Source organism: Zootoca vivipara, chromosome 2 (assembly GCF_963506605.1).
Source record: "Zootoca vivipara chromosome 2, rZooViv1.1, whole genome shotgun sequence".
Lineage (NCBI taxonomy): Eukaryota > Metazoa > Chordata > Lepidosauria > Squamata > Lacertidae > Zootoca > Zootoca vivipara.
In genome coordinates this window covers 74,924,146-74,948,658 of record NC_083277.1, presented here as the reverse complement: position 1 = coordinate 74,948,658, position 24,513 = coordinate 74,924,146, and the positions used below count along the sequence as shown (strand labels likewise).

Sequence of the window (24,513 nt, the reverse complement as noted above, 5' to 3'; positions counted from 1 at the left end):
GAAACCTGCTTACCAGAAAGCACGCTTAGGACAGCAACCTTCAAAGAATAACACTGAAGATATGTAATTTGAAAAGGCAGTTTAGAAAGAAAGAAAAATCTTTTTTTAAAGAGTAAGAAGGTCTGCTCTATCCATTCTTTTATTCAACTATATTCTTTTTCCCTTCTGCAAAATAAGCCATCTTTCCACATCCTACAATGGACAATAGCAGATGCAGTAATATCCAATCCAGTTTATCCAATGGATAATGCATTTGGAAGCAAGATGGAGAGCAAACCAAGGGCTACTGAAATGCCTGAAGAACAAGCAATGATTAAGCACCCCCATCCACCCCTTGTAGGTTTGCTTAAATCATAGTGAATGTAAGAAGACAGATGATCTAAGCTTGCAAAAATGTATCCGGTCACTTGCAGCAAATGTTTGTGAAACAGCAGATCCTCATATCCTGGCCAAAGTTGTTCCTGGTTTGGAAGTAAACGGTTCCTAGCGATTTTCACTGGTGACCTACTTAGTCAGAACTCTAGACTGCCACATGCAAGGAAGGGCAGAGTATCCCACAGTGGTTTGCAGTTCAAGATGCAAGACTGGATCTAGTACTCTGAACTATTGCCCTGTTGCTGTTTGACACATGCTTTTCCAAAGTGCTGAGAATTTTTTCCAACTCTGTTCATTCTGCTTTCTGTGATTTGAAGTATGATGGAAACAGACTCTTTTGCCTACATGAAAACTAATGGGGTCAACCACCAACACCTTTAGGTTGTAATTAATTAACAAAGCACTAAACAGAATGATGGCAAATAATTGCAACCAACACTTTTAGATTTGCCACAAGCAAAGTCCCAAGTATTAAATAATGTGTTTTGTTCCTTCTAGCCTACTGAGCCAGATAATAGGTAACAGTGAATCGCAGGGAAAGTGTAGGCCTGACACAAGGCTATAGGCCAGGAAAGCCAGAAGCCCCTGTTGGCAATGCTGGTTATGGTACCCATGATGTAGAGACACATCTAAACTTCACTAATGAGGAAGGAGCAGTAATAAAGCAGTGGTTTCAAGCTTCCCAACTTCTACAATAACTTGGCAAAACAAATAACTGCATAGGAACAAGTTACACACTAACTGTGCTAGCTACATACAAAAGCTGAGTTCTCAAAAAACACTAAGTCATGGTTCATTTTAACCATATTTTGTTCAGCAAACTATGAATTACGGGCATACAAACGAACGATGCCTTGTTTCTCCAAGCTTCGTTAGTTTTCCAGCTTCTCTCTACTTGTGTCTTGATTCTCTGGAATGAAGTGGCAAAACAGCCCATGGTCAAGCAAGGCTGCTGGATTCAGACATAATACCAAACTATAGTTAAGAACAGAAGGCATAGTTCATAAGCCAGCAACGAACCATTGTTTCACATCATTATTGGTGATCACAAGCTCAAGCAAGCCACGCTTCGGCTAAACAGACTATAGCCTTTCTTCACTCTAACTGCTCTCCCATACTAGACTGATACAACCTTATGAGCAGCAAGAGTGATTTGATAGATCTACCAGTGCACCTAGTACATTGTGTGGAAAACATTTAGCACCAGTATAATATTAGCATTATATTATAAGATTGACAAAGTGCAGTGCACAGGCAATGCCTATCATGTGCCCCTCCTGAAGACACAACTTGGAATGCAGAGAAAATTATTATATATACAGCCATTTAGTCCCAACATGGCATATCTCCAGCTCCTCAAGCAATTCTGGCTGAATATGCAAGGCTTCCAAGTTGTAAATACTGTCCTGGCTTGCTTGAATTATATTGTCTAGCACCAGGCCAGCCAAAGACAGTGCATATTTATTACTGCCAAAATATTGTTTCTTAATTTCACACAAGTTCATTCTGATATACATTCAGCAATAAACATTCAGCAAAATATTTCCTCTATGTAACAGTGCGAGCAACAGGGAAGGCAGCTACACAAGCTTGAAAATGTGCCTATTTCTTCCAACATGAAACCAAAGAAGGGGAAAATATAAATTAAATGACATTAGTTACATTCTTTAGCAGCAAAATAAAAAAAATCCTTCAGTAGCACCTTAAAGACCAACTAAGTTTATATTTTGGTATGAGCTTTCGTGTGCATGCACACTTCTTCAGATACTTTCGTGTGCATGCTTTCGTGTGCATGCACACTTCTTCAGATACTTGTATCTGAAGAAGTTTGCATGCACACGAAAGCTCATACCAAAATATAAACTTAGTTGGTCTTTAAGGTGCTACTGAAGGAATTTTTTTATTTTGCTTCGACTCAGACCAACACGGCTACCTACCTGTAACTATTCTTTAGCAGGTAAGGTTTGCACATAATACAGGAATGTTCTACTAAACTGAGCCTCGTCAAAGACAAAAGTTCTACGTGGAACCTTATAATTTATCCCCATACAATGGCAGCCACTTTTGTTTCATTCAATATTACAGTATGAAACAAAGTTGCTCTGAAACATGTTTACTACTCCATCAATTTCCCAAAGAGACGGAGAGATTTCAGATAGCAGCATTTAAAATATAAACACACACTAAGGAAAGACATTTAAAATAAATGTGTTTTTTAAAAAAATAGGGGGGGGGAAGAGTTGTTTTCAGCCAGGTCAAATATTCCTTGCATCTTTCATAAAAAAAGTGAAGCGGTTTTGCAGTGTCTATATCCCTTATGTTACTCTGCAGTTCGGATTGTTGACTAATAAGAAAATCTCATATTGTGTTGACCTCATCAAAATATTAAATATAATCTTTCTGAAACTGCCACATCCAGTGTATTCTGGAGTGGAAACTTCTGAAAGAAACTTAAGCATGCTGCTACAGAGCAGATGAAATCAGCAAAATTGTCACCTAACCATTATAGGCACATGCTAAACCACTGAGCCTAGGGCTTGCCGATCAGAAGGTCGGCGGTTCGAATCCCCGTGACAGGGTGAGCTCCCATTGCTCGGTCCCAGCTCCTGCCAACCTAGCAGTTTGAAAGCAAGTCAAAGTGCAAGTAGATAAATAGGTACTGCTCTGGCGGGAAGGTAAACAGCGTTTCCGTGTGCTGCTCTGGTTCGCCAGAAGTTGCTTTGTCATGCTGGCCACATGACCTGGAAGCTGTACGCCAGCTCCCTCGGCCAATAATGTGAGATGAGCGCCGCAACCCCAGAGTCGGTCACGACTGGACCTAATGGTCAGGGGTCCCTTTACCTTTACCACTACCAGTAAGCATAGTAGCGCTCTCTCTCTCTCTCTCTCATTTTTACACACACACACACACACACAAAAGTTCTTGCACAACAGGGAGGATGATAGATCCTTATATCTCTGATGTGTGCCAGTTTCAAATATGCTCTCCTATTTCTACATCACTCTGCATTTTTTTATTAAAAAGTGTTAAAAATGTCCTTTTTGTTCTTTTCCCACAAAATATACATTTTACACGCATCTTATCCTAAAATACACATTTTGCATACATTTAACCCAAAAAGAAACATTGGCTTTTAAAAAATACATATGATTACTATAGTTCAAGATTCAGAAAAGTACAAAAACTGTAGAGTAATTGCATTCTATCTGGTATGTATATTAGTCCAGGAAATGCAAATCAGGTTGGATTGCTTAAAAATGCAGGCTGAACACAATCCTTGAGCATCCTTAGTCCAGTTCAGATGTGATGATCTCAGGCCAATAAACCATGGTATATTGTCCTGAGCATAGCTGCCAAGTTCCGGATTGAAAAATCCGGGACCACCAGCGGCGCAGCACCGGAAGTCGCTTCTATGCGACTTCTGGACATGCGTAGAAGCAACTTCTGGTGCCACTCTGCCCATTTCCAAAATGGTCATGGCACCAGAAGTCGATTCTATGCATGTCCGGAAGTGCGTAGAAGCGACTTCCGGCGCCGGTCTGCCCATTTCCAAAATGTCCGCAGCGCCAGAAGTCGCTTCTACATGACTTCCGGACATGTGTAGAAGTGACTTCTGGCGCCACGGCCATTTTGGAAATGGGCAGAGCGGCACCAGAAACACGCCCGCCGGCAGGAGCTGCTTTCCAGGGGATTTACGGGAGATAAATCCATTCGGGAGACCAGCGGGAAATGATAAGGAAATAAGGGGGGTTTCCCGGGCAAAACGGGGTACTTGGCAGCTATGGTCCTAAGAACAAACTAGGTGCCCACATTCTCCCTCCTCCCTTCATGTGCCCAGCTTTGGTGCTTATATCCTGGCTTTTTAAAAGTGTCCTGTGATGTCAGAATTGGGAAACAGTGTTTTGACAAGGAAGGATTATGATAGCCAAAGTTGGGAGCACAAGTGGGGTTAGGAGAGGTTATTCTCCAGCCAATAAGCTTTGGCTCAATTGGCTTGAGATCATTGTGTCTGAAGCAGGCCAAATAACCTCAAATAGAGTCTCAAATATTTTGCATGCATTTAAATACATCAAAATTCAAATAAGCAAAACTGATCTCTTTCTCTGAAAGAGGAAAGTGGGACACTTGCAGACATCTAACTCTGCCAAACAAGGACAGTGTGATCCAGTTATATTGCTAGAGTTAGTGGCAGAGAATTGCATTCACCAGACCAAAAAAAATATCATTTGGCACATTTTATAATTGCCAATGGGTGCTATTTTTATTACTGCTTGGCAGATGTGTCTGCAAGAACCTGACAAGTTCATTCAGGACTTCTCAGGGGACCTGACAAGCTCTTCTTGGAACCCTGACCTCCCCCCACCCCCACATGCTTAGCCTCCATTGATTTCCCCCAGCCACATAGACAGGTGCACTGCAGACAGGCACACTGGTGAGGCCAGCACTGTTTGCTCCATCCAGGGTATTGCAAGTGCACAGTTCCTCCTATGCCTCATTATCCAATAGTTTTCTCTGTACCTACCAAGTCTCAAAATTAGAACACGGACACATCCCATACAAATGCACTCACATTTATATAAATAGGTGCGTGTTGCACACCACTGTCTAGTGAGTCACTAAAGAAAGAGGGAAGCATTGTCACACCAGGAATAAACAGTATATCCAAAATAACACACAGTTAAAAGCATCAGCAGCACACACTGGAAGAGCATAACTAACGCTGCAGAAGCCATTGCCATGGTGGTGCTATCATTCTGTTTCCTGTGATCAGGTTAGAAATGTGGCTGATCTCACCATCATTCAATGTACCACCAGTGGGGATGGGTTAGGAAACAAAACATTTTCTCTCTCCATCAAGAACTAGTAAAGACAAAGGCACGGATATGGCTATATGAGGTCTTACGGAGCTGGCAACTGCACTGAAAGGAATTACTTGAAAAGCACACTTTGAAACCCTCTGACAAAACAGGGGTTAAAAAAAATATTTAAATTGGTCCATGTAAATATCTAAAATGCACAGAGCTGCTCCAGAGAAAGGCTTTGCAACTACAGCTCCCCGTCTGGTATGACTAATCTCCAGAACAAAATAAAAAGAGTGAAAAGGCACAGTTCATCTTCTCCAAGACGACAGTGTTTGCACATAAAATTAAAGCAACATTAAAAATAATTTATAGATTCATGTGAATGATCAGCATACTGTCCTAGTCTGTGCTGGTCATTAGTGGCCACTTTACTCCTCCCTCTCTCCTCTGCAGTATTTGCCACATTGGAAACAAACAAACCAGAGGCTGGCTTACATGTGTATACAAACCATGATCAACTCCCGCCTGGAAACCTATGTTCCCACTGTGGAAGGACGTGTGGATCCAGAATTGGCCTCCACAGTCACTTATGGACTCACTGTTGAATCTGTGTTTATGGAAGACAATCTTACTCGGCTGCAAGTGATCACCAAAGAAGACAAACCACAACTCATGGTTTATCACCAAACAAACTACAAGTGGAAACCAAAGTTCATTCTTGGCTTACTCACTCATTAATGGTTTGGAGGAAATAAACCATGATCACCAATTAACATGCCACCAGTTTCTGGTTTGTTTCCTCCCACAGTGTAGCAAATCAGGTGCACTGCTGACTTTTGTCCTGCCAGTCTAGGAGTTATAATAATTTAACCCAATTGATTAATTTAAAGATAAATGAGCTGAACTAACAAAAGTCAAGGGGTATTATTCAAGCCATTCAATGGATGTGAATATAAAGCTGGAGTAAGAAATAAAGCTGTCAGAACAAATTAACATTTGCTTATTGATGGCATTTCATGTCAATGAAAGATGTTGGGGGGGACACAACAAAACACATGAACCCACTACACAAATAGGAAATGATGAGTCTGGTTGGGAGAAGAGGAAGATCATGAGGCCGGATGGCTGTGGGAGATTAGACAGGCTTAGTGAAAAAGTTGATTACTGAAGACAATGTTCCAGCTTGGACTACAAACCTCTCTCTATTGTTTAAGATTCCTTCCGAGACAGCTGGAAAAGAGCACCCTTCCTTCAACACAATGTCATCCTTTCCAAACTCATGTTTTCTTTGGAGCTGAAATTAAGTGGCACTATGTAGAAAGGGCCCCCAAATAAGAGGTTTGAGGAAGCAAAGGAAAACGAAAAGGGATGTTTCTGCCAAAAGAAGCATTTTTGTTAAGAGTAGAATTTAATTTACTTCTCTGAAGGTTTTTTTATATATATAAAACAATTTTAAAAATATTTTTGCAAAAAGTATTATGCCTTGAAGCATTCAAGCAAATTCGTGCTCATGATCAAGAACATTATGTAGCATGCAGGACAACTACAGTGTAACTCAATAAAACAGAACAATGAGAACATAGGAATACGGTTCTACGCAGTTATTTCCAAGCAAGTGATACTGCAAAGTAAAGGCTGACCCACACCATACATTTAAAGCACATCTAATGCACATTTGAACCACATGACTTCTCCCTAAGTATCCTGGAAACTGTAACTTGTTAAGGATGCTGGAAAACTGTAGGTCTGTGAGGGGGAAACTACAGTTCCCTTGATTCTTTAGGGGAGGTCATGTCCTTTAAAAAAAATGCATGTTATTTAAATGTATGGTGTGGATCTATCTGCCCTATGTGTGCATAGTTTTGGAATCTAAGTTTCCTACACTAGCCATGAGAATTATGTCTCCAAGCTTATGCTATGGCTACAATGGGCATGGTTTGTGCTGTATTTCATAAACCGACTCAGTGCTATAATTGTAAAGGATGGAGATTAAGAGAAATTAATCTTCTCTGCAGGATCTGTACTGACCCAGCTGTGCAGATGCTGACACCCTGACCCCTTTTAAACTTTACTGTCAAATCCTCCACTCTTATGTTCAACACCGCAAATTATTCCATAATGAAGAATTCAAAATTCTGAAGGAATGAGGATTCTGTGAGCAAAGTTAGGCTGAGAGGGGAGAGAGCGATCTGCCCAGGGGAGACAATGTTAGTTCTGAATGAAGCCCTGAATTTTTGTGGGTCCTGGACATTTCAGAGCCAACTAAAGGTACATCAAAAGGGGGGAAATATCTATAGATCTTGGGATACCATGTCTGACTGGTTGCAAGAGTATGATTTTACTTATTCTGTGGAAACAAGGCTTGTGGTTTCATAAATAGCTCCCTAGTTGATCAGAAAATGATATTCAGCCCAGCATTTCAACAGTTCAATGCACAAATGATAAGCTTATAATTAGAAATCACTCACATAGAACATGGTTGCATATACAAAACTAACAAACATCTGCAAGTGAAGCAAAGGAAACCATTCATTATCAACTGATGTTGGGGTGCACCCTTTCAAAACCAAAATGAACTCTTTTTGCTGTGTGTGTGTTTGTGTGTGTGCTCTTTTTTAAAAAAATGGACTGATGAAGAGGAAAATGTTACTTTCAGAAAGAAAGAAGCCGTGATAGGAGAAACCATAAGTTTAATTTTGTTGTAGAGGTCTGCTCTAAAAGAACAACAACCTGCATTGCAGGAGGTTGAACAAGATGAACCTCTTGGTCCCTTCCAACTCTGAGTCTGTGATTCTGTCTGTGATTTGGTGATTTCAATAAATTTGTTATCAGTCTCAGTGAAATGTATTTTTAAGTCTGCTCGCAGATATTGGTTTTATATATAAGTACTAACTAGTGGTATTTATCAGAAACAGCACAATAGGAACATTCTTTGTGTACACTTAAATATAATGTAAATACAAGGCAGCTGGGGTCACTAAACTGTTAAATTGTACTGCATAGCGCTGTGAGTAATCTTATTCAGAACACAGAGATAAACTTGCCTTCCTCCACTAAAGTCAATTGTATTTCTTCGATAGAAAGGAAAGACAATTTGCAGATGAACTACATCCAAGGGCCAGATGAACTACATCCAAGAGTATTAAAAGAACTGGCAGAGGTGATTTCAGAACCACTGGAAATAATATTTGAAAATTCCTGGAGAACAGGCGAAGTCCCAGCAGACTGGAGGAGGGTAAATGTTGTCTCTATTTTCAAAAAGGGGGAAAGAGAGGACCCAAACAATTACCGCCCAGTCAGGTTGACATTAGTACCAGGAAAGATTCTAGAGCAGATCATTAAGCAAATGGTCTGTGAGCACCTAGAAAGGAATGCTGTGATCACTAAAAGTCAGCATGGGTTTCTGAAAAATAATTCATGTCAGACTAATCTGATCTCATTTTTTGACAGAGTCACAAGCCTGGTAGATGAAGGGAACACTGTGGATGTAGCATATCTTGATTTCAGCAAGGCCTTTGACAAGGTGCCCCATGATATTATTGTAAAGAAGCTAGTACAATGCGGGCTAGACAATGCTACCATTCAATGGATTTTTAACTGGCTGACTGACCGAACCCAAAGGGTGCTCATCAATGGCTCCTCTTCATCCTGGAGAGAAGTGACTAGTGGGGTGCCACAGGGTTCTGTCTTGGGCCCAGTCTTATTCAACATCTGTATAAACAACTTGCATGATGGGCTTGAGGGCATCCTGAGCAAGTTTGCAGATGACACCAAATTGGGAGGGGTGGCTAATACCCCAGAGGACAGGATCACACTTTAAAATGACCTTAACAGATTAGACAACTGGGCCAAAGCAAACAAGATGAATTTGAACAGGGAGAAATGTAAGGTACTACACTTGGGCAAAATAAAAAATAAAAATGAAAGGCACAAATACAGGATGGGTGACACCTGGCTTGAGAGCAGTACATGTGAAAAGGATCTAGGAGTCTTGGTGGACCACAAACTTGCCATGAGTCAACAGTGTGATGCAGCAGCTAAATTTCTTACATGTTTAAAATCCGGGGGTGGGGGTGGGTGGGTAGAAGAAAGTCATGTTAAATATTCCAATGCACATGATTTAGGCAAAGACTTCATTATTGATGTATTTATTTTTAAACACATGTTTTGGCCAAAAAGCTATCCAGCCATGTCATTCTAACTCCCTTTGATGGGTGAAGTCAAATTAACAAGTGCTCTAGGGGATTTGTGAATAGAGGGAGGAAAAGGGCACCCTGGGTTTCCACTCACCCGGATTACAGCTCTGACAATTTTCTTTCCCCACAATAAAAATTCTGAGTTGCTTTATTCATAAAGTTCCAAAGGGGAAAGAAAAAAATGTGATTACTGTGCTGCATCTGGATCCTTAGCCTTATCAAAGCTGTCATGGGACACAGAAAATGTTTGCACTTTTTATCTGAAAAATGTCAACCAAATTCACAGAACTAGTTTGTAGAGTAGAACAAGAAGGTCTTCCTTATCACAAGCAAATAAAGCAATTATTCTGAATATGGAATAGGGGAGCAAAAAAAAAAGGGAAATTGGCAGTTTCAGTGTTTCTGTTGCTTCAAGTCCTTCCTCCATCCACCCCCTCTCATGCCCATGGGACCAAAATTCTGGCTAGCAAGTAAATTTTCACATAAAAGCCAATGGCACTCTCTGAAGCTACATACTTTCGGGCCTGAGAACATCTTTCCCCAAAGACATAACCCAAAGGATTCCACTCCCACCCCACCCCACCCCCACACTCCTTGGCTCAATGCTCTGTTCCCATGGCTTAAATATGTGGGTCACTGAAGATTTAGACATTTAACGGAAACTAGGATGAGAGAGACACATGCCCCTCCTGCCAAGGCTTCCAGGTCCTATTTGCAAGAGGACGTTTACTGAAATAAGTGGAAGGGGAAAGAGAGGAGTTTTGAAAACCATTTCCAGAAAGGTAGCTATGCTGTTGTCTTTCTTTTGTTGCAAGCAGTTCTTAGTGAGGACCTGAACAGTTTCTGCTGGTCTGTTTATCAAAATAGACCAGCATGGGGCAAAATGATCACAGGATTTACTCAGTGTAAAGGCAATTTCTTATACAAAACGCACTACTTCTCAAAACAGTGCACAAGCAATAAACCTGAAAACCACACATCTTAGGAAAGCATGAAGTATATGAATTCCAAACATATGTGGTACTGTGCCAACTGTCTAACCCTAAGGCAGGGCCAGGGTCAAGGGCTGACATCACTGGGTCCTTGCCAAGGCCTTCTGCCCCCTCTTCTTTGCTGTTACAGGTTACAAATTTAATGCGTTCGGAGGTCCGTTCTTAACATGAAACCATTCTTAACATGAGGCATCCTTTCGCTAATGGGGCCTCCCGCCCCCGCCACCCCGCCACTACTGCTCACATCCCGGGGCAAAGTTTGCTACCAGGAGCATCTACTTCCAGGTTAGTGGAGCTTGTTACTCGAAGCGTGCGTAAGGAGGACGGTTCATAACCAGAGAGGTACCACTGTATAAGCAAGAAAGTGGGGAGCAGAGCCAGGAGTTAACTTCTGTGTGTGCTGTCTTCTCTAACTCACTCCAGGAAATGGTGCCAATTGAGCCCAGAAGGAGAAGCAAGTGAATGGGAATTGGTGAAGATGAATGTGCTCTGGATGTGGGGTGCACAGAGAAGATATTCCTGAAGGCTCCCCCCCCAAAAAAAAACCTGGAAATGGAAGTATTTCTCAAAATGAGGCCATGTTTATTAATGCATTCATTCCAAATAAAATGTTTGAAATATTTCCATGCCACCTTTCATGCAAATCCCAAGGTGGCTTACGACTGCAAAGCACAACTTAAGAAAACAAAACAAGATATGTAACAGCACATAACAATAAATAAACAATCTGAAACAGGTAGGTAGCCGTGTTGGTCTGACGTAGTCAAAACAAAAATTTTAAAAAATTCTTCCAGTAGCACCTTAGAGACCAACTAAGTTTGTCATAGGTATGAGCTTTCGTGTGCATGCAAACTTAGTTGGTCTCTAAGGTGCTACTGGAAGAATTTTTTATTATTATTTCAGTCTGAAACAGTAACAGCTAACCAGCAAATCTGTTAAGAAAATCTAATCAGTAGCCCATAAAAACCAGGGAGAAATTAAATACATTTTCAAGCAGGACCAAAAACTCAAGAGTGGGCACCTTTCTTATTTTGGGGAGGGAAATTGTTCCACAGACTAGGCACTGCAAGATAAAAGTCTCTCTGCTTACTGTCAGGTGTTCTTCTCCAGCAGGCAGCAGCACAACCAGAAGAGCCTCATCCCAAGATCTTATGAGCTGGGGAAGTGGATATGGGCAAAGACATTCCCATAGCTGCCAAGTTATCCCTTTTTTACAGGGATTTTCCCTTATGCTGAATAGGCTTCCTCGCGAGAAAAGCGAAAACTTGGCAGCTATGCATTCCTTAAGATATCCAAGTCCCAAGTTGTTAAGGCTTTTATAAGTCAACATGAAACCTTAAACTTTGTCTGGCAGCAGCACGGCATGATCATGAATAGGCTGCTCCCAATAGCAGCCTAACTCAGGCATCCCCAAACTTGGCCCTCCAGATGTTTTGGGACTACAACTCCCATCATCCCTAGCTAACAGGACCAGTGGTCAGGGATGATGGGAATTGTAGTCTCAAATCATCTGGAGGGCAGAGTTTCCCTATGCCTGGTTTTACTACTGTACAGTATTTTGAACACGCTGGGCAGCACAAGGGCTCCTCTCCACTACAGCAGGGAAGAAAAGAAGGGGTACAGGGCCAGCCCAAATCAATTTGCTGCCTGAGGCAAAGAACAAATTGGTGCCACCTCCCTACGCCAATTCTGTGTACTGTAGTCAGCTGGGCCAACAGTGGATTAAGTTCTACAGCGGCAATGAGAGAAGACAAGGAGAAAGTGAAATGCAGCTGAGCAACAACTGCTGTCAGAGAAAGACAGGGGCACGACCAAGGAGGGAGGCTACTACTCCATCGACCACTTGAGGCCTAATGGTAGAGCCAGGGAGGAAAAGGTAAATCAGAAGGGACAAGATAAATGGGTTCCAAATGGAGATATAGCAAAGAGGAGAGGGAATTATGAATTTCAAAGCACGTTTGGAGATGGGAATACTGTGAGAGTTCTCAGATCAAAATAAGTCCCTGAGAATATGGGGGCAAGATGACACAATTGACAGAAGCAGCAAACAGGCCTTTTAAAGCAGGGCTTAGAGCTTTAGGCATGACAGCCAACAGCAGGAATTAGTGAAGGATGACCAAATGCAAAGGACACCAAGGCACTTGAAGAAGCAATTTATTGGTATCATTAGCATTCTAATGAAATATAATAAAATAAAGAGAAAAAAATCAGCTGCTGTTGGTTCTACATGGCAAGTGGCACCTGCCAAAGTTTCATCTTTGGGAAAGTTATTAAAGATACAGAGCTACTTCCTCATATGCATATGGTTACCCTAAAACAGCCTCTCTCAACTTTGGATCCCCAGATGTTGGAATACAATTCCCATCATCCCTAACTAGAAGGACCAGTGGTCAGGGATGATGGGAGCTGTAGGCCAACAATACCTGGGGACCTAAGGTTGAGAAAGGCTGCCCTTCAGTTTATACCTGAAGGTGCCATAGTTCCAAAGCAAAAGCAGCAAACCTTGATAAGAGACTGGTTTAAGTCAAACTTCAGAATTTCCCCTACATCAGTAGTAGCCCATGCCATGCCCTTTTTCACCAAGAGTTTTGTAGGCTTTCGATTGTTATCAGTAAAATTATAAACTGAATTGATATGAAGTACAGTACAGTAAACAGAATGAAATCCAATACTGACAAATTTCTAAGCAAAAAGTACCTCCAGAAATTAGCATGCATGTTCTGCTCTCTCTAAGAGTGGCTGGATTAATCATGCTTAACACTAACAGAGCTAGTTTATTTAAATCACAATTGACTGAAACCCCTAGGGCCTAATCAAGGGAGGTCAGGACAAATCTAACCAGTGTTAATCCATGTGTGACACACACACAGCATGCAAGAATTAAATGCCTTACAGAATGATTTGAGCCTTGTGGCTTGGGAGAATGTACATAGCAGGGGGGCGGGTGGAGGGAATACCATATGCTTGAGTGATAATGCAGAACACCAACAATGTTATGCACATGCAGCCTGCTGAGAAGATATAGCCAGTTAAATCACAATTCACCATTAATTAGGATTGCCCCTTTGCTTTTTATTGACCCTGCTTATGTGCCTTTAACAGCAGCCCAACTTGAAGTAAATAGACAGGTGAAGCTTTTTACTTCCTCCACCACTGAACTCTATGCCAGGAAATGCTTCACCTGCTTATTTTCTTAGTGAAAGGCACAGGAGCTGGACCTATCTTGCTTGCTTCAAAGGTGGCAATTCTACTCTTAGGCTATGTTTCAGCAAACATATGATGGTGACACATTGAAGCCACCCAGAGTAGTGTCATTTTCTTCTTTTTCCTTTTTACAGGATACCCGGCCACTTTAATGCTGAGACAAGCCAGAGGCACAAATGCAGGTTCCTATCATCGTGAAAAGCAGGCGCAAGGACAGCAAGGCCCAATCAAAACCATAGGAGGGCCAAAAGGTTAACACTCAGGGGCTCCTGCTCTGGCTTTTTCCTTTTTTTTTACAATAAAACAAAACAAAACCTTGCATCGTATCTAGCTGGGCTCTTATAACTACAACAAGAAAACACTATATGGTTCCAAACTATATGTGAATGCAGGAGATGTGTGATCTTGACTTTTTATTTTCTAATTTATATTAACGAAGGTGGAACAGGCTCCAGATTTGACCAGAACAGCAACACTGGAGGTGTAGACAGCGGGCAGGGTGCCAGTGGGATGGGGTAGGGCAGAATCCCAGGGCCTGAGCCCCATTCCACTCTGGCGCCCTGCAGGCCAGCATTGCTTTTTGGGGCAGCGGGTGCCTGTAGGCGCCCAAGCCACCGTGTCACTCCACGGAGAGATGTGTGGCTTGGGTGTCTTCAGGCCCCATGGTAAGTGCTGCCACACCCCTGTGGTGTGGCGCCCAGTGCCCCCTGCCCCTGCTTGCCCCCCTAGCTATGCCTCTGGTTGTAGAGCACTAACCTTTTCTTCACTGGCACTTCTCTCATTTAGACACAAACTGTAATTAGGCTTTCAGAAGAAGGGTGAAAACAGGGTGAACACGTGGGCAGGTGGGGTCGGGGTCTGGTGTCACTACATGTCCATTAGTTGCTTTGAAGGGAAGTGGTTTGCTCAAGAAAAGAGGGGCAGGGTAGTGTGGCCAGTGCTCCTGCCAAATCAGATCCAGAGCCCTTATGTGCCTAGCTTAAGGTTAATTTTTTAAACCCTGGGAGATTCAGTCATTGTGTCGTGTTTGGCTCTCATATATATATGATATATAGAGAGAATATGGCATGAGTATACCATGTCTTCACACTTTTCAGATAAATATTGGGGGGCAAGGAAATAAAACCCCACTCAGATTTGTTATCACCAGCTGGTTATAAATAGCCAACCTAAACTCCCTTTCCTGGATCCTAGACTGAGTTGCATAACCATCATCCCAAGGAGAACATTGAACTCCTACCAAACTACTTTAATAGGCCCTGTGTACCCACAGGGAAAGCACTATCAAGCACATTGGCATTCAAACTGGGAAAGCCTGCAAGAAAAAAAAGAGGAAGGCGCCGGAATTACATGAGCACACCAAGAGTAGAATAGATTTTTTTTGGAATACAAATAGCACACGATGAATTTAGGGGTGGGCTTGGAGCAAGACCCATCTATTCCCACCAAAAACAAGGAATTGATCTGCAGACAGTTTGATGAGTAATACTTTTTTAGACACTATTAAAATGCCTGGCTCTCCCTCTCAATATATTCCAAACACTGCTGTCCCTGGAACTAATTACTTAGGAGCCAGGGTGGTGGTGGTGGTGATGGAATACTACATAGTCCCAACATATTTAGCAGTTGTTCTGTCACTTAAAGCCAGCACCGTTTCCTTAGTAATATCTTCCTCCCACGGTTTCCTGTTCCTGCATGCTACACTAGACAGAGGCATTATGTACAGCAATATGAATATCAAAGTGCACACAGAGATTTGCAGTCACTAATCTCATGCATATTTTTAAATTTCAAAGGGGGTGAAAAAACCAAAAGAAAGAAGCTGACATTTTGAGAAACTGCAGATTCCTATGGGCTTTATAAACCTAGCCTATCCGCGAAAGAAGAACAGAACAAATCAAATTCTGGGCACAACACAGTGCCAAAACATTCCACCCCATCCTACCCACATGTCTTTTCAACATGTTAACAGTTTCAACTGGGATGTCACCCTTTATTGAACTGTTGGAGCACCAAACAGATGTTGTAATTGCTGACACACTGCAATACCCCCCAAATATAATAGCCTTAAGTTGTGGCATCAAGGTTCCTTCCAATGAACTTCAATGTAGCCTCCTCCAGCTGACAGGATTGTCAAAAGACAACAGTGAGATGTAATTCCTGACCACCTGAAAAAAGCCATTGTGTGGAAGTTATTTGCTAAATTCCACACACTGACTTTTCATCAAGTACCATCCAGGCCTTTATTCCCTCATAATAACTCCCTTCCCACTCTTAACCGTTTTTTCTAAAGGCTTCTCTACCAGCAATAACATTTAGATCAGGAAAACGGGGGAGAGGGGGTTTGAACAGTTAAAACATTCGCATTACTCTGATTGAAAATGGAACCTCCCATGGCTGCTTTGAAGTACAACAGAAATAAGCCCATAAGTCTGATCACAGATCTTCAGTGTCCCATCTGTTTAGCTCTTGAAATGTATTGTTGTACACACACCTCAATATCCAAGCAGTGAGAGACCAATGCTTACTCAGGGTTCAGTTGCTTATCAGGCTTTCGTTTCCTTGGCATGAATGCCAATAAAGACTGTGGTGTCTTTAGGATAAATGGCTTTATCTACACATATCTGCAACATGAGGATATGATGGGAAGGCTCACAACATTAATGCTTCAACCATGGGCATAGCCAGGATTTTTGTTAGGGGGCAGGCTTTTGCTAGGGGGCCAGAACCTCAGATTTGTATTGATTTTTATTGATTTGTGGGGGCAGCTCCCCCCCCCGCCACCCCCTTGGCTCTGCCCATGGCTTCAACAGAATTTGTTTCCCCATTAGGTTTCCAGGGAAGCCTGCCCACCCAGAAAGCCATAGCTTTAGGTTTCAGCCCACAGAGAAAGTCAAAGCTCCCTGTTGGCTTTCAGCTCCCAGTATCAGCCCCAACTCACCCACAAAACTAGCCTCCCTAGTCAACTGTTTTCCTTCCTTGGATGACAAGGCATCCAAGCTAGATGAGGGCTGGGTGGGGAAATGGCTACCCACTTCCAGGAGAGCACCATCACCTAGATGTCACTATGGCAACATGGCCCACTCTTTGAGCCACGCAAAAATAGGATGATTGGATGAGCAACTAAGTAGCCTAAGAAAGAAACTGATCTGACCTTTTCAGCAGCTTCTTCTACAGTATTCTAAACCTCACAGAGACCATATCCCAGGCCTGGAAAAGACCCACAGATATAATTCAAACTGAGCCGCTTCAATTCCTATAAAACTACACTGCATATGAACACAGAATTTCCATTTCGGTAGAGCAGCCAATAACTACTGCTAAACTCATCCTCTATGGAAGGAGTGGGAAAACTGTGGCTCTCTAGAAGTTGCTGGGCTACAACTCCCATCACCCCTGACCATTAACCATTGCTGGCTGAGGCTGATGGAAGTCCAACGACATATCCCCACCCTGTGCATTTGCTTTCATCTTGCATACAGCATGTAAGAATTGCCTAGCAGAGAGCAAGTGTGAAAGCATTTGTAAAGCAGAAGAGAATCTTGATGCTATTTAAGTGCAATTTTTATTTCAAGCCATCAGTGTGCTGCAAATAGGTCTAAAGATCAGGGTGGATTAACAACATGTCCTTGATATGTCATCCTCAAAATAACCCTGTAAAGATGTTGACGGGGAAAACTGAAGACATTCTTCACACCTTTGGACTTCTCCTAGGACCAATGCTACCTGGATCACACTGGCTCCAGACTTTAAAAAAAACTATGCAAGCACCTCCCAACAGGTAGGCTTTTCTTATGCAGAATGTATTGTGCTTAACACCCACTGACAAAAGAAAACAAGGTGCTGAATTATTTTGGTTGCTTAAAGAAATTATTTAAAGCCAAAGAGACTTTAAAAAAGCAAAACCCTTGAGGTTATGCTGTATGAGAGTCTCTACTTTTTCTCCTTCCTGTTCAGTGTAGCCAAATCTCAAGTTTTGAAAAGATGAATAACTATTTAAAAAGACTCACAAAGACTGCCTCCTACACATTCCACTCAGGAATCTGAAGAGAACACTCTGACTCTCATCAAAGTAAGACAGCACCATAGACGGTAGACACAAACACCCATTTCTCTTCCTGAACTTCTGCGCTGAGCCGAGGAAGGGAACACGTTCCAAAAGCAAACATGCTGGCAGGAGAAATTCACTCCCACTCCACCACATGCCACAAGTCAAAAGGTGACCTGCCTGCAGTTTAGGCATATATCTTGCCTTGGGGGGGGGGGAGTACTGCAAACCAATTCTGTCACCACACAGCAGCTCCACACACTCCTGACTGGGTGCTATAAGCACAATGAAAGCTCTGTCCTAAATAATTCATCGAGTGGCTTATGATTCCCAAGTCATCTCCTATCGTGGCTAATCCTCGGGGTCACAGATAGTGGCATAGTGTGGGTTGCCAGCACCCAGGGCCACATGGAGGGGGGAGGGAGGGAAATGGGAAGAACACACATGCACATCCAACTGGCTAATGGTGTCCACACTACCCAGGAGATTGCAGTCGTAGAGATAATTTTAAAAGAGTTGATCCATTGTCTGGAGAGGTCACTTCGTAGTTTGCATGGAGAAGCCATTTTCAATGGAGCCCAGCGATGGAAGCGCACAGCTGTATTGAGGCAGCACCAGGTGATGAATTTTTTGCACCCCTAACAATTTTGCCCCTGGGGCAAGTGCCCCTGTGCCCCACCCCCATGCTACACCACTGGCCAGAGACACTCTGCTTCAGCTATGGAATTGTATTAGGTGACTTCAGACCATTCTCTGGCCCAGTTTAATACTGTCCTTGAAGAGGATGAGAGCTCCCATTTTGGTGCCCAAAATGACTTAGAGGTCTCATCTAGATCAGAACTGTTCCCCACTTGTATGGTTTCCTTCCAACTTTCTGGGCAGTAAATGCATTGTGGCTCTAGCACAAGAGAGTTTTCTTATTAATGCCATCCTCTCTGGCCCACATTTCTCCTCTACTAAGGATAATTAAATTAGCATGCCTTTGAAAGGGAAGGAGTTTTGAGAGATATGGCATGTTAAATACCTTTTCATTCATTCATAACAGTGATGGCAGCACTGACATCAGCATCACTAATTACTGCCAGCTTCTACAAAAAGCCAGCATCTCTTTTTTTCTTGTTGACTTGGGAGTTCAAAGCAGAACCTTAACTTAGCAATGTGGCACTTCCAGTCTCCACACTGCCAATATAATTCAACTCTGCACATACAACTAAACAGCTACCCCACCTCCAATTTCTTCAGAGCAGTTCTAGCTTTTCTTTTTCATAACATTTACAACAGATCCAAAACAATAAAATAAAAACAAATAATGAAAGGCAATTAGGTAGCTAACAGCATGATCCTAACATTGCCTTATGGCCACCTGGAGGGAAAGGACTGTAAGCCCACCTGGGCCAGCAGAACACATCCTTATGCCAATGGGAAATATTTTCTATCTGCATTGTGAATGTAATTTTGTCACTGGCTTTGTGCTGCTCATCATCATGATATTTTCCCTTTATGTTGGCAGTAAATATATTTTTCGCAAAATAAACAAAAAAATTAAAGAACTGCCGCAGCATCCTTGTGTTGGTAAGATGCTCATAGCTGCCAAGTTATCCCTTTTTTAAAGGGATTTTCCCTTATGCTGAATAGGCTTCCTCGCGAGAAAAGGGAAAACTTGGCAGCTATGAAGATGCTACCACAGTGGAAGCCTTACAGCACCTTGCACAAACAGCAAAGACTCACAACTAAAGTGAGAATGGCATACATATTGCTGACCCTTCTCTCCTGAGAATACATGCAAACACTCTGCCTCAGGACTCCAGATATAAAAAACCCAACCAGGACTGTCAATTCCATTGCTGAAACGAAGGTGGTAAAGACGGGCAAACATTAGTGGGGTGGAGGGGAGAGCCCACACCTCAAAACTGCCCATTTCACACCATCCTCTCTCTTACCAAAGGCACCCTAAGGTGCTCAGAGAATTCAGGCTCCCATGACCCCCTTCAGAACCTGATCTCCTTTTTCCAGCCACACTGCCCTTTCTCATGGAACCACCAGGAAGGTCCTAGGGCTGAACCTTCTGAGTTTCTTGTTGTGTTTTCCACATAGCTCTCTCATTTGAAAAAAGTTTGCCCACCTCATCTGTACACTAATGCCACTGTGATATTTGATTCTGATGATATTTGGGTGCTTGAGCAAAGGACTGCACCTATGTTATGCTAACATTTTAGCACTGGCATAGCAGCCATCCACTATAGGGGTCACCCTAAACAATTTTAGTCCCGTGTTCCCTCACTTTAGATTAAGCTCACTGAGCTTTGAGGGGCTCTTACTTCTGAGTAAACACAGGATCAGGTTGCATATTGACATGTACAAAATGAAGACAACTGCTCATCAAAATATTTACCTATGAAGGCCCACAGTGCTACATCACATCACATTGTTAGCTTTTTACTCAGTGCCGCTGTCCGTAAACTTGAGTGATCTATCTGCAATGCATTATCACAAGAATATTGTTTTGCAGATTAGGTTGCATTCTCTTCATTTTGTGGGTTGGAGAGAGATTTGAAAGCTAACCTGTACAGCTAGCTCTTAATAAATCATCAGTTAATACAGTACAGCTAGATGTTGAGGCAATTAAAGTTATGAATGCAGGCTGCCCTCTAGTGGTGGACACCTACCATTGCTGGATAGCGGGGTTTAATTAACATAAGGTGGCTCAAAAGCAAAAGCTTTTCGTTCCTCAAGAATGATAGAAATACAGCCGCTCTTGGGTCCCGCTGCATTACAAAAACTTGGAATGCAAATGAAAGTGCATGAGAAAAGGGTTGGTTTATTGGGGCAGGTGAAGGAAGAGCACACAACAGATTGCAGTAGAGTGCTGTCCCCAACTGGCATGCAGAGGAGAGCTCTTTCTGGGTCATGACTAGTCTAGCCGCTTCAGTAGAAATGTAGACAGTATGGATGGGCACAAACCATGTAACTGGCATGGATTATGAGGGGTTTTCAGTGGAATCTGTGCAGAATGGCTGATGCCTGGAAGGCACAGATACATAATGGTCTATTACAGTATCATGCAGTCGAGCATGCTCTGCTGGCATATTGCCTTGAGTAAATTACCAGTTCCATGCATCTGCCACTTCCAGTAGCCATCCTGTCCTAGCTAATGGCTTTCCTTATGATGTACCAGCTCAAAATGGAGTGCAGGTGGCAAACAAGACCAAGAGAGAAATGGTGGAGAAGGAAGTTATAGAGACAGAAGGTAAATATCACAGAGGCTTAGGAACCCTGGGCCCAGTGGCCAGCTACTGCCTACCCTATTGTACAGGGTGAGTCTTTTAAGAGGCTCCATGGAACATGTGTACTGTACTCTGCATCCACAGGGTCTCTTTTAAAGAACTCACCCTGTACAAAAGAAAGCCCCAGGGGTGGGGTGGGAAACCTGTGATTTTCCAGATGTTGTTGGACAGCAATTCCCATAATCCCCAGGCAGGGATGATAGGAGTTTCCAAAGAGCCATGAACTCCCCATCCCTAACATAGAGAATTTGAAGTATCCGAAAAGAGCCATTGAGAACTCTTAAGAGAAGTATAAGCTGAAGTGGCTATGCATTGCCTAAGCATCTATTGGACACCCAGGAAAATGGTTAAAATTTCAAATAACTTAAAAGGTAACTGGCATTCTACCGGTAGCTGAATGGGCATGAGATAGAACTTCCTCAGACAAACATGAAAAGTGTTCTTGGTGGTTGTTTTTTAAAGAGAGATTGAGTCATAGCCTGCATATGTATTTGCTACTTTCTGTAACAGCAGGCCTTTGTATTGCTGCATTAATCCCTTTCTCATCCAAAATCATTCCCATCGGAACATCCAGAATGTGGAATTTGCCTTCTGAGAGATGAAAGAGCATCACCCCAAGGTAGAACTCAGACCCACACCAGTTTTTCTCCCACTGCATTGCCCTTTCCCATAGGCCTCCTCCATGTACCACCACCACAGCTTGTGCACTAACTAGAAGGTATTGTGGTCTCTCTCCGGCTACCTAACTGGCACTGGGCATACAAATTGTGGATGTACTGAGTTGGGTGATGTCATGAGTTTGCTTGGCTATCACCAAGATGACCGGGGGGGGGGGCTCCCTTCCAACTCTATGATTCTATGATCAGCACCTTCTATGCAGGGCTGATGTTGGAGTGTGACTATATGAACAATATCATGATTGGTAGGTACTGGAGGAGTTGCCTGAGACAGTGTAGGTGTGTTTGTCATTGTTGCTATGTCAGCTTTTGTTTCCAAAGTCATTGATTCTGTTACAGGTTTAGCTTAAGCTTACCATTACATTTCACTGGCATAATACCCACTTGTACAGTGAGACTAAAGGATCATCCTGCGGAAACTGACTATTAACCAAAACCCACAAAGGTACTGACTAAATTGTCTTCTTGAATTATACTGCAATCTACAGTATCAGTAAGTCTGACCTGGCAGAAACTATGAGCCATGTGCATGAACCTAAGACTCTTGTAAGTCTTAGCTTTCCTATTGAGTAACTATCACACAGAAATTCATGGCAACCAACATATAAATGTCTTCAATAGTCAAGGTGCTGTATTTTGAACTTTCTATATGAGGTATAAAGAATTGAATGAAGGACTGGGACTTGAGTTATTTAACTAACTTATGCAATAAGTTTCCATATAAAGTATTTCTCTTGCATACATATAACAGACTTGGAGCATAATGCTATTCATAACAAGCCCCCTTGTACTCAGTGACCTTTCTCACAAGTAAGTGTGTTTAAAATTGCAGTGCTAGACAGGATAATCAGTACAGGATATCAGGTTTTATGCACCAACTTTTAGGCTTTTAGTTATTAAAGCTCAAGCAAATTATAACTGCCATGGAGTATTATTTTCACCTTGCTATTTAAAAAAGGAAAACAAGCTATACTTTACTAAGATAATGTATGCAAAACATCTGGAAAATGCAGCTCTATAGATGGCAATGAAGGTGGTGAGAATGGAGAAGTGCTGATCTTATTGCCCTCTGGATATTGGTTTGAATATTTGAGAGAATAAGCTTTATTGTAAAGCAGGTTTTAGAAACGAAACTCACCCTGATAAGGCCCATCAAGGAATAAATACCATCTACATAACATGCCCAGTATCTTATGGTTTTTTGCAATTCGTGTTGTTCTGCCAAAACGCAGGCTAAAATGACTGCATGGAAAATGGGGCATGCTAAAAAAGATCTGAAGTTAAATATTCATACTGATGAATAGCTATAGCAGCAGAGGAACCCTAAGGTTACAACCACATTGGCAACGATACAGCCACAATATTCTCACACACCAAACACAAACATGTTTACTTGGAAGTAAGTTCCATTGATTTCACCACTTTTGCTTGTAGGCAAATGTTAACATCTGAACAGGGGTAACCCTATCCTTCCCAAGGGAAAGGCACACTGTATTCACAGTGCCCTCTACTGGTTTTACCTGGCACAGCCAAGCTTGGTTGACGATATCATTGCCGCCCACTGCTTTTGTGAATGGCCACTGCGCTTCTCTGGTATACATTTAAACTTTGCCCATGCTTGTCACAGATTGCACCCTCTCTTGTACCCCATGGCCACGAGCTATATGCGCATAGCTGCCAAGTTTTCCCTTTTCTCACGAGGAAGCCTATTCAGCATAAGGGAATTTCCTTTTAAAAAAGGGAGAACTTGGCAGCTATGTATATGCGGCGCCCCCCACAGAAGCTTCAATAATGCGTTAGTTTTTGCGGTATCACAACGAAGTTGAGCGCGAGACTGGCTCTCGCTTCCCTTACCCAGGGGAGGGGCGCCCGAGATCCAGCTGCTGCTGCTGAGGCAGATGCGCATCGCCACCTCTAGCGGGACAGACTCTGTGTTGCCCATGGCGGTGCGGTTCTTCCCTTCGAGGGCAAGAAAGGAGAAGGCGCGGGCAGCGGTGGGCTAGGGGTCTTCTGCAAGCTGACCGGTCGGCGGCTCCTGAGGACTTTGCTCTTCAGCAGTTGCAACTTCTCCCGCCGGAGCGCGCGTTCAAACCCGGCACATGGGCGAGGGGGCCAGCCAATAGGTGGCGGCGCAGAGCACCTGCCAAATGGGCGGGCAAAGGCCCGGTGCCTCTGCCAAGGGAGGAGGATCGTGCTTCGTCGGTGCGCCGGCCTCGCCATTGGAGCGTTGCAGGGCGGCAAAAGGAATGGGGCTGTGAACTGGCCTCTCGCGTCACACACCTGGGCCTTAATTTTTTTAAAAAAAAAAAAATTAAAAAAACACTCCACACACACACACGAAGTCTTAAAGGGCCAGTGCCATATACAGTACTCGTTCTTCAGCCCACGACTCTTAACGGATTGCCGTTAAGAGCCCCGCCGTCTCGTTACCAAAACGTAAAGCAAGGACTGGGACGCAGCGAGGGACGGGGCTCCCGCCTTCTCGCTCTTTCCCAGATAAGTGTCCGGGTCTGTGTGGAGAACGACTCGGGTCCCGGGAAGATGTTGGGGTTGCGAAGGGCACGCGCCCTCCTACAAGGCGCCGTGGGGCTGACTGCGGGGCTCCCTCCGCGGCGGGCCGGGATGGGGCGAAGAGGAGCGCCCCAGGCTCCTAGCAACACGGGCGAAAAGAGGGAGGGGAAGCCTCTTGCAAACTGCCACTGTTTTGCAGGTGGGACTCATTCCATGCAGGCAGACTCAAGCTGCGAAACTGAGCTTGCCTTGGCACTCTAAGGTGTTGGGCTGTGTACACGTGACCAGCTTAAAACGCAGGGTTGTGCCCCTCCCCCTCCCTTCAGTTCAGTTGCAACAAGGTCACAGAGCTCCCCTTGGCTGTCCGTGTGTTAGGTGTGAAGTTACACGTTTAGGTTTCCCAAAATAATGTCTACAGTCACC

The 24,513-nt window shown here is 43.2% G+C and overlaps 1 protein-coding gene across 1 annotated transcript in view; it reads right to left on the bottom strand.

Annotated features, from left to right (window-relative positions):
* NEURL1B (neuralized E3 ubiquitin protein ligase 1B) overlaps positions 1-23,669 on the bottom strand; it is a 197,354-nt gene extending 173,685 nt beyond the window's left edge. The window contains exon 1 of the mRNA XM_035105296.2: positions 23,434-23,669. Coding sequence (XP_034961187.1) covers positions 23,434-23,521 — 88 coding nt within the window. The 5' untranslated portion in view covers positions 23,522-23,669. The remainder of the gene's footprint in view (positions 1-23,433) is intronic.
* Between the last annotated feature and the right edge of the window lie 844 nt (positions 23,670-24,513).